A 14,432-nucleotide genomic window follows, 5' to 3' on the forward strand; every position below is an offset into this window, starting at 1 on the left:
TTCGCAAAACTGTGATCTAAAAAATACTGCAAAAAAACAAGCGATGAACCACTGTAATAGGGCAGCATGAAAGTGAGGACCCTTTAAACCACGCCACTACAATTGTACCCTTTTAGAGAATGAAAATGATAATAAGTGGAAAACTATTGGAAGGGTAGAAACTGCTTAAACTGAGGCCAGACAGAGCTCAAGATGACTCTACCTTATTAAAGTGGGTGGCCAGTCAGAAGTTCCACCCAAATCCGTTTTTTTCAGGGCTTTAGATGAAAGCCCTGATGGAGCGACTGAAGTGTGGCCCAAACATAACGTGAGCATACTATACCTCTCTGATGTAGAATTGACCTTTATACCCTATATGTGTGCTCCAGTTTTCTGCATACTGCATAATAATGGCATGCTTGTATAAAAACTATGACTTTGTGAGTAGTGATGAGCGAACGTGCTCGGTGGTACTCTGATATCACTCGAGTATCTGAGTGCTCGGATGTGCTCAGCCCATTACGAGTATTGACTGTTGCTCACATTTGAAGCTCGAATCCCTGCCCCTCATGTTTGGCGCCTGTTGCACAGCAAATAAACATACGAGGATTGCCTGCCAGTCACTGTAATGCTGTTGCCATCTTGGTAGTGGCATTACTGTGATTGGTCCACATTACCTCATCAGAGGTTATAAAAGGACCGGCGGTGGCACACTGACGCTATTGCCCAGCTCAGGGACAGTTCTTATTGGAAGGAGAGAATGTTTGTCCAGGCGTATGTGTCCACCGTTTAACTAATCAGAGTCCTGTAGTGCTGATGCTGAACCATTATACTAACAGTCCTTCTAAGGGCTAATATTGTTCATTGCTGTTTGTATCAGATATTTTGTCTATAGCCTAGGGACAGCTGCAGGAGCAGGGAGAGTGGCAGAACACAGCTTCTAGTCAGGACTTGGGGCTTTGCAGTCATTTGCTAAATATATATCTGCTGCATGTGACCACTTTCTTTTTTTTTTCGGGGGGTGGGGGGTGAAAAAAATTGACCATGTTGTCATCCATAGAGTATTACGTGCTTTGGGTTTAAATTTCGGTGGTATGTAACACTCCAAAAATGCGTTAAAATTTGTCTGGATTGAATTAGTAATTCATACAGTATAACGTGCTTAGTGGGCGACAAAGATGACAGAATCCCGCCAGACTTCCGAGGGAGCGACCGGAGGAATATCTGAGCCAGACCAAGCTGGAATCACAGCGGAGGTGGCCGTAGCCTGGAGTCTGGAACCGACTGCTTTCCTGGAACCACCAAGGCTCGGACCCAGGCCGCAGCTTTCACAACTGGGGTTCTGTCCGTCTGCGAAAGTGGGAGCCAGGATCCAGCAACTGGTGAGCGGACTGGTGGGGCCTAAGCTGGTCGGATGAGAGAAGGAGGCGAGCCAGGACCTGGGCTGTAGACATGCTAGCGGGCTCTCTAGCCGCAAGGTATCGACAGTTGGCATGACGGGGGGAGAGGTCGTTACATACGACCGGCAGCAGAGATGGGGGTCCATAGAAAAGTTTGGGACCTGTTATCACATCTCGTTCAACCAGTGGGCAGTAGAGAAGGAACACTTGCCTCGAAGGCTGCAAGAGCTGACTGCTGGAACCAGGGTCACTGTCCTCAAAATGGAGGGGTGACATTGCTGGTATGCGGTGGATGTGATCCAAGAAGGAAGGGAGCAGGATGAACCCTTCTTGCAAAATGAACAGGCCTGGGAGAGGCTCCTCGAGATGGGGCTACCACCTCGAGAGATCGGATTGTCCTTGGGGTTCCCCACCTCCTATGCAGGAGCAGGCGATGGTGCAGGTGACACAGGGGGCTGTTGCCCATTTCTACATGTCGGGGGCTCCAGCACTACTCAAAGCCAATTCACTCAAGCTCCAAGAAGCAGATGGAAGCAGTCCCCCCATCCTCCCGAGGAGGGAGAAGAAGCGGATACCTGAAGAGGATTACTGTATTACCCTCCTTATCATTTTCTCTTGGGTTTGTGCAAGGCCTTTGAGTGTAGGAATACATCAAATACACTTTCAAAATATTTGAATGAGGCCCGCCAGTTGCTGCCTTTCAGGGGTCTATGGATGACCCTCCTTATAATTTTTTCCTTACTTTTCACTTTGTTCAAAACCATTGAGTGTACCAGCACCACAACTATACTTTGTTCACAATATTTGAATGAAATACTACAGTTGGCGCCTTCAGGGGTGTATGGATGACCCTGCTTGTAGTTTTTGGCAGGCTTTGCACTTCGTGCATAGCTTTTATGAGTCTAGGAGTACCACTACATGACAATTTGAATAGAATATGTATGAGTCCCTCATCCATCTAATTTTTGGCAGTTCTTACTTCCTTCATAAATTACACTGAAATTTCCAATTTTTTATTAAAATTTAATTTTAGTTTACTTGCATTATTTTTTTCAAAACCTTTAAGTTTACCATTCTATACAAGTCATTATACAGGAAAGAATGTTCCTTGTTTCTTAAATTCTTAACATATATATTATATTTTTTCTCTGTAAGCTCCAACTTTTCATTGATTTTTGGATGTTTTGTCAGTCCTTTAAAGTGGAGTAAAAAATGTGACACAATTGTTCTCAGTAGCGACTTGGGAGTCAGAGATGCTTGAAGGAGTCTTCCCCATGCTGTTCTCCTTCATTCAGCACTTTTTCCATCTATTTCAATACTTTCACTGTCCCCCAGACCTTGTAAGGTCTGCTGGAAAGATGCTTGGATTTTCCATTGGCTCGCTTTATACTCGTTACTCAAAACGAGCATTAGGAATTGCTTGGTTCGAGTAACGATCATCCGAGCATTTTGGTGCTCGCTCATCCCTAGTAGTGCGCTATAATGATATATGGTAAATATGATATATGGTAAAGGTGCTGTTTTACATACAACCCATCCATGACTCTTATATATGCCCCCCTAACTCGGGTGGGCAAACGTGAATCTGGACATGAAAGTAAAAAAATATGAAATGCTAAGAAAAACCTTAGTCACCAATTGCAACAAGGTGATGTGCCATTACATGGATAAGTTATTGTACAGTATGGGACTCTGTCAGTAATGCCTAGTTAACAGGAGAGGAGGAGGAACAGCAAAAATGCTCCAGCGTTGAGATGCCTACTAGACCTGACACGTCTGAGGAGTCTAAAACTAGTAGTGCATGTGTGTATTTTCCTTATGTTCGTTCAGTTTTAGAATCTAACCCATTTTTTTTTTCCCCTGACTTTCCCTCTTCTCTACTGGTATATATGAAGGATAACTATGTAAATGATCATGCATAGTCTTTAGTGGTTGTAAGGCAGCAGATAAGCCAGTGCGAAAGGGGCTCCAGTCACTTCCTCAGTAGCTGCAGTGTCAGCAGGAAGTGAAGACTTCTGTAAAGATGCAATGTGTTCAGTGAGAGCAAGCATCTACTTGTAGGGTTAGACAGAAGAGGGGATGTACAGTCACAATAATGAGGGACTTGGCTCTGCACGGGCAGATGGCTCTGCTGTGGCACTCCATACACGACCCTTATGTATGCCATCCTATTTTTACAGATGCATGTCTTGCTTTTTTTTTTCTGGTCTATAAAATCATTAGAATAGCCAAAGGCACATAAGAGGAGTAAAGAGCGTGAAGCTGGTTCAGCCAGGGTGTCAGTATAAAAGGAGTATGTCATACATTCTCAGGGACTGGGAAGATCTCTTTTAGGTCTTTTACGCAGTGCACTGTGTAGAAAAAAACAACTTTTTCATATTAAAAAAACAAAAGTAATAAACTTGGTGGATTGAAAAGGCCGAAGAAAAAGAAGCCTCAATGTCTCTATACAGTGGCTTGCGAAAATATTCCCCCCCTTCCCCCTTGGCTTTTTACCTATTTTGTTACATTACAACCTGTTAAAATATTTTTGTAATCCGATTTATGTGTGAGGCATCAGCGCAAAATAGTCTAAGTTGGTGAAGTGAGAAAAATATAGGCATAAATTAAATTTATGGGATCAAATAACTAAAAATTGGCATGTGCATATGTATTCATCCCTTTTACTGTGAAGCCTCTACAAATTTCTGGTGGCAGCAATTACCTTCATAAGTCACATGCTTAGTGAAAGGAAGTCCACCTGTGTGCAATCTAAGTGTCACATGGTCTGTCAGTATATACACACCTTTTCTGAAAGGCCCCAAAGGCTGCAACACCATTAACCCCTTAGCGACCAAACCAATTTTGACCTTAATGACTAGGTCAAATTTTTATTTTTTTTTAAAATCTGACCAGCGTCACTTTTGAGGTAATAATTTTGGAACGCTTCAACGGATCCCACTGATTCTGAGATTTTGTCTTTTTCATGACATATTATACTTCGTGATGGTGGTAAAATGTGTTCGATATGACTTGCGTTTATTTGTGAGAATATCGGAAATTTGGCGAAAAATTTTGAACATTTTGCAATTTTTCAAAATGTAAATTCTTATGCTCTAAAATCAGTTATGTCACACAAAATAGTTAATAAATAACATTTCCTACATATTTACTTTACATCTGAAAAAAAAATTAGGAAGTTATAAGGATTAATAAGGCTAAAAGTTCGTCAGCAATTTCTTAACTTTCCAACAAAATTTACAAAACTGTTTTTTTTTTTCTTCTAGGGACCACATCACATTTCACTTGACTTTGGGGGGCCTATATGGCAGAAAATCCCCAAAAGTGACACCATTCTAAACACTGCACCCCTCAAAGTCCTCAATCCACATTCAAGAAGTTTATTAACCCTTCAGGTGCTTCACAGGAGCTAAAGCAATGTGGAAGGAAAAAATTAACATTTTACTTTTTTTCACAAAAATTAGCCCCAATTTTTTTTTATTTTCACAAGGGTAACAGGAGAAAATGGACCCCAAAATGTGTTCTGCAATTTCTCCTGCGTACACCGGTACCCCATATTTGGGGGAAAACTACTGTTTGGGCGCATAGCATGGCTCGGAAGGGAAGCAGCACCGTTTGACTTTTTGAATGCAAAAATGTCTGGAATAGAGAGCAGATGCCATGTTGCGTTTAGAGAGCTCCTGATGTGCCTAAACAGTGGAAACCCCCCACAAGTAACCCCATTTTGGAAATTACACTTCTCATGGATTTTATCCAGGGGCATAGTGAACATTTTGAATCTGCAGGGTATGGCACAGAATTTTTTAACATTAGGTCGTCATATTGAAACTGTTCATTTTTTGTAATGAAAATGTTTTTGCCCCAATTTGCATGTCTCATTTGGAGAGCCCCTGACATGCAAACAAAGCAGAACCCCCCCCCCCACAAGTGACCCCATTTTGGAAACTAGACTCCTCAAGGAATTCATATAGTAATGTACTGAGCATTTTTAACCTACAGGTGATTCACAAACATTTAGATTTGAGAACAAAAATTTTTACTTTTTTCCACGAAAATACTGTTTTGGCATCAAATTATTAATTTCCACTAGGATTAATGGGAGAAATTGTACCCAACAATTTGTTATGCAATTTCTCCCGGATGTGGCAGTACCCCATATATGGTTGTACATTACTGTTTGAGCACACAGCAGGGATCAGATGGGAAGGAGCGCTACTTGGCTTTTAGAACGTAGATCCCGTTTGAATAGATTGTGGGCTCCATTAGCCGAGCCCCTGAGGTGCCAGAACAGCAGAAACATCCTCATTATCTCAGTAAATCAGAATACTTAACAAAAAAACACCTGCAAAGGCTTCCTACATGTTTAAAAAGGTCCCATAGTCTGTTTCAGTAGGCTCCACAATCTTGAGGAAGACTGCTGACTTGACAGATGTCCAGAAGGCAGTCATTGACACACTCCACAAGGAGGGTAAGCCACAAAAAGGTCATTTCTAAAGAAGCTGGCTGTTCAGAGTCCTGTATTCAAGCATATTAATGGAAAGTTGAGTTGTTGTTTTTCTTAACTTTTTCACTTGGTCCCACTGTGGGACATGTATATTTTTTTACTTTGATTACAGGTCTTCTATAATTCAGCACTCTTATAGCTGGATGTGAGATCTGGATGTGAGAGGCCACCCACCATACCCTGAAGTCATGACATAACCTCAGGGTTCCATGGTAACCATCAGCACCCACGATTCTCTGTCACACTGTCACAGAATACTGGAGATAGGGGGCCTAAGCTGACCCTAAGCTGGGGCCCTGACTAATCCCTCATCCTGGAGGTACTGTTAAAGGTACAGAGGTCCAGGCCGCCAGCGTAACCCCTACCTCCTGCGGATCCCTGCACCACAGTAATCTAGTCCTGAGAAGGACCCCGATCACAACAATAGGGAACCAGCGATAATATGCCCACACACAGTATTTAGACGAACGAGACAGTACAAGGGAAAAACCAAAACCACCTTGCATACAACTTCAACAAAACTACAACAGAGGGAACACCAACGGGAAAGGAGATAAATGATAAAGCAAGGAAAGGGAAATAACACTTTCAAATACACTTATCTCAGCAACTCCAAACACCACGATCCGCTCTGTAAGTCTGAATGAAAAGCTTTCACCGACACCTCACAAACAGACCTGCAGGAATATAAAGGAGTCTCACTAACGAAGCATTGATTGCAGCTGGGCGAGGCTGGACCTCAGCTAGCCCAGAGAGAGAGAGAATTAACTCCTTCACTGCCGAGAAAACACAAAGCACCAACAAGTCAGCTGCGAGAAGTCAGGCTGTGTACTCGTGACGATCTTCGTGGCAACACACCCGTGACAGTACCCCCCCTTCTACGAGGGGCCTCCGGACCCTCAGGGCCAGGTTTATCCGGGTGAGTCGTGTGGAAGGCCCGAACTAATCGGTCTGCGTTAATATCCGACGCAGGAACCCACATCCTCTCCTCAGGACCATACCCCTTCCAATGAACCAAGTACTGAAGGGACCGGCGATTAAAGCGTGAATCAATGACCCTCGATACCTGGAACTCCAAGTTACCATTGACAACCACAGGAGGGGGAGGTAAAGGTGACGGTACCACCGGCGCCACATACCTCTTAAGCAATGATCTGTGAAACACGTTGTGAATTTTAAACGTAGGGGGGAGGTCAAGACGGAATGCCACCGGATTAATAACAGAACTGATTCTGTACGGCCCGATGAACCTGGGACCCAGTTTCCAGGAGGGAACCTTAAGTTTAATATTCCTGGTAGACAACCATACCTGATCGTTCACACTTAGGTCCGGACCAGACACTCTCCTCCTATCAGCCATACGTTTGTATCGGTTCCCCATAGTATTCAGATTCTTCAGCACCCCGCTCCATACTGAAGCGAGAGATGAGGAAAATCGTTCCTCCTCCGGAACCCCCGAAGAGCCCCCCCTACTGAAAGTACAAAACTGGGGGTGAAAACCATATGCCCCAAAAAACGGGGACTTACCAGTGGACTCGCTTCGCCTATTATTGAGAGCAAACTCTGCCAGAGGTAGGAAAGAAGCCCAGTCCTCCTGGTTCTCTGACACAAAACACCGAAGATATGTCTCCAAGCTCTGGTTCATACGTTCCGTCTGACCATTGGTCTGAGGATGAAAAGCCGACGAGAATGACAAATGCATCCCCCGCCGTGCACAAAACGCCTTCCAGAACTTGGACACAAACTGAGACCCCCGATCAGACACCACCTCGGAGGGTACCCCGTGAAGCCTCACAATCTCCCCAATGAACACCTGCGCAAGAGTTTTAGCATTAGGGAGAGCCGGAAGAGCGATAAAATGTGCCATCTTGCTGAACCTGTCCACTACAACGAGTATGACCGTTTTACCCGAAGACGGAGGGAGGTCCGTAATAAAGTCCATAGACAGATGAGTCCAAGGACGCTCCGGGATCTTCAAAGGTAAGAGGGCCCCAGACGGACGGGTATGTGAGGTCTTAGAGCGCGCACAAACCCCACAGGACGCGACAAAAGTTACCACCTCTTTATGTAAGTTAGGCCACCAAAACCGACGCGAGAGGAGATCCACAGTTGCTTTACTCCCCGGGTGTCCTGCAAAAACTGAGTTATGGTGTGCCTCGATCACCTTTTGTCGCAACTGATCTGGAACGAACAGTCTCCCCGGAGGTCCAACAGGGGCGTCCCCCTGAGCCTCCAATATCTCCTCCTCCAGCTCAGAGCATACTGCCGAAACCACCACCCCCTCCTGAAGAACAGGAATCGGGTCGTCCGTATTCCCGGCCCCAGGGAAACTACGAGATAAGGCATCCGCCTTTACATTTTTAGACCCAGGACGATATGTAACGACGAAATTAAACCTGGTAAAAAACAATGACCACCTAGCTTGTCTGGGATTCAGACGTTTAGCGGACTCCAGATATAGCAGGTTCTTGTGATCGGTGATGACGGTGACCGGATGAACTGCCCCCTCCAAAAAATGGCGCCACTCCTCAAAAGCTAACTTAATGGCCAGGAGTTCCCTATTGCCGACATCGTAATTCCTCTCAGCGGACGACAATTTTTTAGAGAAAAAGGCGCACGGATGCCACTTACCAGGGGACGAACCCTGTGACAATACTGCTCCCACCCCTACCTCGGAAGCGTCTACCTCTACAAAGAATGGCTGAGACGCATCAGGTTGAATGAGTATGGGTGCCGAGGCAAAACATTTTTTCAAGGAGGAGAATGCTTGACAAGCCTTGTCAGACCACCTAGAAAAATCCGTCCCCTTTTTAGTCATGTCTGTGAGAGGCTTAACCACGGACGAGAAATTACGAATGAACTTCCGGTAATAGTTAGCAAACCCCAGGAAACGTTGTAGTGCCTTAAGATTCTCCGGCCGATCCCACTCAAGAACTGCCCGCACTTTCCCAGGGTCCATACGAAAACCGGACGCAGAAACCAGGAAGCCTAAAAACTGGAGTTCCTGTACGGCGAACACACACTTTTCCCACTTGGCATACAGTTTATTATCCCGCAAGATCTGTAACACCTGTCTAACATGCTCCTGATGAGACACCAGATCCGGCGAGTAAATTAAGATATCATCCAGATATATGACAACAAACTGTCCCACCAGGTGGCGAAAAATATCATTAACAAAGTGTTGAAACACCGCCGGGGCATTAGTCAGACCGAATGGCATGACAAGGTTCTCATAATGCCCCTCCGGAGTGTTAAAAGCCGTCTTCCACTCATCCCCCTCCTTCATCCTAATCAAATTGTACGCCCCCCTGAGATCCAACTTAGAGAACCATTTGGCGCCCACGATCTGATTAAAGAGATCGGGAATAAGTGGGAGCGGATACGGATCTCGGACCGTAATCCGATTAAGTTCACGGAAATCCAGGCAAGGGCGTAGGCCTCCATCTTTCTTCTTAACAAAGAAGAACCCCGCGGCCACCGGTGAAGATGAAGGTCTAATATGCCCCTTAGCCAGACTTTCAGAAATATAATCCTTCATGGCCTGCCTCTCAGGACCAGAAAGGTTATACAACCTAGCTTTAGGTAACTTGGCCTCAGGGAGCAGTTTTACAGAACAGTCATACTCGCGATGAGGAGGTAGTTCCTGACACCCATTCTCCGAGAATACATCCTCAAAGTCTGCCAGAAATGGAGGTAAGACCCAAGGAGTAACCGCACCGATGACCGTGTTCATGCAGTTTTTATTACAGAATTTACTCCATTGGCTTATCTCTCTGGTTTGCCAATTAATAACAGGGTTATGCTTAGCTAACCAAGGAAGGCCCAACACTATAGGAGTGGGAAGACCCTCCAACACGTAGCAAGACAACAGTTCTTTATGTATTGCCCCCACTTGAAGTTTTACGCCATGCACAGCTTGCAAAAAACTTCCCTGACCGAGAGGCCTGGCATCGATCGAGAATATGGGGATGGGTTTAGCCAACTCACTCAATCGCATACCTTGAACCCAGGCAAACCGAGCATCAACCAGATTAGCCCCGGCCCCACTATCCAGAAGAACAGATATCCTCTCAGTTCTCGTACCCACCACCACCTCCGCCGGTACGAGAAACTGAGACGAACCTAGGGACGAAATACCTACTCCCAGATTGCCGTCCACCACACAACCTGGGATCAACAGTTTTTTCGACGACTCTTTACTCAGCAAGGGGCGGGATGGACACCCCCCAATAAAATGTCCCTTTTTCCCGCAGAGGAAACACCTTCCTGTCTTATGGCGCACCACCGGTCCCCTTCCCCGAAATGATGTCCTTCCTAATTGCATAGGCTCCTCCGGACTGACCAGGGGAACCACCATATGAGGGGACCTTGTAAGAGGTGGAGACATTACAGGGGGTAGAGTTATCCCGCACCTCTCCCGAAGCCGTCTGTCAACGCGAATAGCAAGGGCCATAGCGGCTTCCAGTGACGCGGGAGAGTCATACTGTGCCAACACATCCTGTAATTTGTCGGATAAACCATGACAAAACTGGCTCCTAAGAGCCGGGTCATTCCACTGGGTGTCCGTGGCCCACCTACGGAACTCCGAACAGAATTCCTCCGCCGGACGATCTCCCTGCTGAATCCTACGTAACTTAGACTCCGCAAGGGAGATCCGATCTGGGTCATCATATACGAGTCCCAAAGCAGCGAAAAACCTATCCACTGACTGGAGAACTGGGGAGCTAGGGGGAAGAGAGAACGCCCAAGATTGTGGGTCCCCTTGTAGGAGCGAGATGACAATTCCCACCCTTTGTTCTTCACTGCCCGATGACCGAGGCCGCAGCCGAAAGTACAATTTGCATGCCTCCCGGAAAACAAAAAACTTGTCCCGCCCCCCAGTGAACCTGTCAGGGAGAGCTACTTTAGGTTCTGGTCCGGCTTGCTCCAGAGGATGCAAAACCTTGGACCTAACGTCCGCCAGCCCCATGGACAAACTCTGCAACTGCTGAGCTAGACCGGCTACTGAATCCATGGTAGCTGGAGAAAAACTAAGTTGGTCGGTGAAAATGTCACACTGTCACAGAATACTGGAGATAGGGGGCCTAAGCTGACCCTAAGCTGGGGCCCTGACTAATCCCTCATCCTGGAGGTACTGTTAAAGGTACAGAGGTCCAGGCCGCCAGCGTAACCCCTACCTCCTGCGGATCCCTGCACCACAGTAATCTAGTCCTGAGAAGGACCCCGATCACAACAATAGGGAACCAGCGATAATATGCCCACACACAGTATTTAGACGAACGAGACAGTACAAGGGAAAAACCAAAACCACCTTGCATACAACTTCAACAAAACTACAACAGAGGGAACACCAACGGGAAAGGAGATAAATGATAAAGCAAGGAAAGGGAAATAACACTTTCAAATACACTTATCTCAGCAACTCCAAACACCACGATCCGCTCTGTAAGTCTGAATGAAAAGCTTTCACCGACACCTCACAAACAGACCTGCAGGAATATAAAGGAGTCTCACTAACGAAGCATTGATTGCAGCTGGGCGAGGCTGGACCTCAGCTAGCCCAGAGAGAGAGAGAATTAACTCCTTCACTGCCGAGAAAACACAAAGCACCAACAAGTCAGCTGCGAGAAGTCAGGCTGTGTACTCGTGACGATCTTCGTGGCAACACACCCGTGACATTCTCATAGCGGGGGTCCGATGGTTACAAAGGAATTGATATTTAACCCCTTTACCACCTTTTTGGGTTTTTGCTTTTTTGTTTTTTCCTCCCCTTGTTCCCAGATCCATAACTATTTTATTTTTCTAGTACAACAAAATAGCAATGACAGATAGGACCTTGGATATAATAGGGGGCATACCACTAAACATTATATAAACCAGAGAGACCATAGATATTTTCATAACCCCAAAATAACATAATTAAAACAACATATGTTGACTAAAAGAGAGAAATGCTTTATTTATGTATTTTTTAAAAAATAACACATAGGTATAAATAACATGTGTGAAAAGACATAACATGGGCATGTGAGGCAGCAGGGGGTAGATAGAGACACAGCTGGTATCAAATTCACATTGGACCTATACTAGGTCACATAGTCCAACCCATACAATCCATTAGTCACAGACAATGTGCAGAAAAAGTTAAATAACATAGATCAAGTGACCTATAACAAGTCACAGTATAAACAACCATCAGAGGTTTTTTCAGCAACACATAAAAAGTACAAGCATCACATGGAAAGGGTTAAGTAAGACAGGTGACCAGCAGTGCCAGGAGAGGCCCTGACATGTGTTTCCATACTTCCTCAGGGGGCGTGGATGTCGACCACGATCGGTTACAAAACCAGTCGGGGCTGATGCCACAGGGCTTCAGCTTATTCCTCAGTGCCGTTAAAAAGCGGCGCTGAGGAACAGGGCCTCTTCACCCCACCCAAGCACCTTCAAATGGAAAGACCATAGTACCACAACAAACCTGCTAAGAGAGGGCCACCCACCAAAACTGTCAGCCAAGACAAGGGCATTAATTAGAGAGGATGCACAGAGACCAAAGGTAACTCTGAAGGAGCTGCAGAATTCCCAAGCAGAAACTGGAGTATCTCTCCATACGACCACAATAAACCATACACTCAATAGAGGTGGCCTTTATGGAAGAGAGGGTAGAAAAAGCCCTTGCTCACAATTTTTTTTTATGTGTAAGGCTCATTTTGAGTTTGCCAAAAGACATGTGTGAGACTCCCCCAATGTATGGAGGAAGATGCTGTGGTCAGATGAAACCAAAATTGAACTTTTTGGCCACCAAGGTAAATGCTATGTCTGTCTCTAAACTAACACAGCTCATCACCCCAAGAACACCATTCCCACAGTGAAACATGGTGGTGGCATCCTCATTCTGTGAGGAAGTTTTTCGGCAGCAGAGACAGGGAAAATGGTCCAAGTCGAAGGAAAGATGGATGGTGTGACAGGGATATTCTTGAGCAAAACCTGTTTCAGTCTGTCAGCGATTTTAGGCTGAGATGGAGGTTCACATTCCAAAAAGACAATGACCCAAACCATACAGCTAAAGCAACACTCGTGTGGTTTAACGGGAAACGTCTAAATGTTTTGGAGTGGCCTAGTCAAAGCCCAGACATAGCTAGAAACATGGACAAAAAGAAGGACCATGGTCCTATGAGGGGGGGGTACTCTCAAAAGACATGTATCCAATCAGAAACAACAGGAGCAAAGAAACCCCAACAGAATCAAGAAGGTCAGAAAAACTTGTTTTACTAAAAAACACTATTTTATTTTTGAACCTCTAAAAACAAGTTTTAATAATAAAGTATACATGCTAAATGGTGCAAATACATATGGACTGGTGGGCAGTAACACAAACAGAGGGACAGTCACATGAGCAATGTATATAAAATTAATATATATACATAGTATTCAAGTACACCAGCAGTATTCCCCATAAGAATAAGGAATGGACGGGTATAGGAAGACAAGAAATATCAACTATATCATTCCTGGTACCAAAAGTACATAGAAAGGTGCTGTTTATCTGTGGTGTATGTGGCCACCAAAAGAGGTATAAAGTGCCAAGTGCTGAATAGTAAAGAAAGGCGCCAGATATGGACCAATCGCCATAGGCTTCTTATCCATAAGCTGTACTACTGCTAATGTGTCCTGCCGATGGCCCAACGTGCTTTTTGCGTGATGTTTCCTTGGGGGGCGATGGCCAGACCTTAATCCAATTGAGAATCTGTGGTCAGACTTGAAGATGTGGAAAACTCATTACAACTTATCCAAAGTAACTTGCAACTGTAAATGCCGCACAAGGAGGCTCTACAAAGTACTGACTTTAGGGGGATGAATAGTTATGCACACTGAAGTTTTCAGTTATTCTGTCCTATTTTGTTTGCTTCACAATATTAAATGAAAACCAAATGCCCACAGCTGTAGGCATGTTCTTTTACATGAACTCATGCAAACCCTCAAAAAAAAGTAAAATTCCACGTTGTAAGGTAGCAAAACACACAAAAAAATTGCCAAGGGAGTGAATACTTTCGCAAGCCACTGTATATCTCCGTTCACCAAAAGAGATATGCCTGAATCTAAAGACAGCATGGCCTCGCATTACTGCTCCACTGATTAAATGGCACTCTACTAGAAAGGAAGGGAAGCTGAATTAGTAACCACAACTTTAGTTCTGATTCTGGACTGTGCCCATAGCCACATCTGAATTAGGGCTCTTTTATTAACGTTGTCATTTTTTTTTTTTTCTACAGGTATTGACTTTAAAATCAGGACAATAGAACTGGATGGCAAGAGAATTAAGCTACAGATATGGTAAGTAACTCTGAAAGCATCCCAGATCTGTCATCCTCCACCTCTCCTCGGTAGTAGCACATAGAGGGCCAGTGGCGTTATCATTCCAGGCCATTCATATTCACGGTGTTCAGTGTCAGAAAGAACCAGTTAATCTGAAACACATCAGTAATGGCAAGGTGCTTTGAATAGAACAAAAATATATTTTTTTACATTTTCTAAACAGGAGCTGGTGT

General features: G+C 44.9%; 1 protein-coding gene across 1 annotated transcript in view; it reads left to right on the forward strand.

Annotated features, from left to right (window-relative positions):
* RAB8A (RAB8A, member RAS oncogene family) overlaps positions 1-14,432 on the forward strand; it is a 55,629-nt gene that overhangs the window by 11,326 nt on the left and 29,871 nt on the right. Inside the window, exon 2 of the mRNA XM_073685804.1 lies at positions 14,157-14,217. Within this exon, the coding sequence (XP_073541905.1) occupies positions 14,157-14,217 (61 nt within the window). The remainder of the gene's footprint in view (positions 1-14,156; positions 14,218-14,432) is intronic.

Source organism: Phyllobates terribilis, unplaced genomic scaffold (assembly GCF_046119375.1).
Source record: "Phyllobates terribilis strain yellow unplaced genomic scaffold, ASM4611937v1 Scaffold_1__5_contigs__length_1240528914, whole genome shotgun sequence".
NCBI classification, from domain to species: domain Eukaryota; kingdom Metazoa; phylum Chordata; class Amphibia; order Anura; family Dendrobatidae; genus Phyllobates; species Phyllobates terribilis.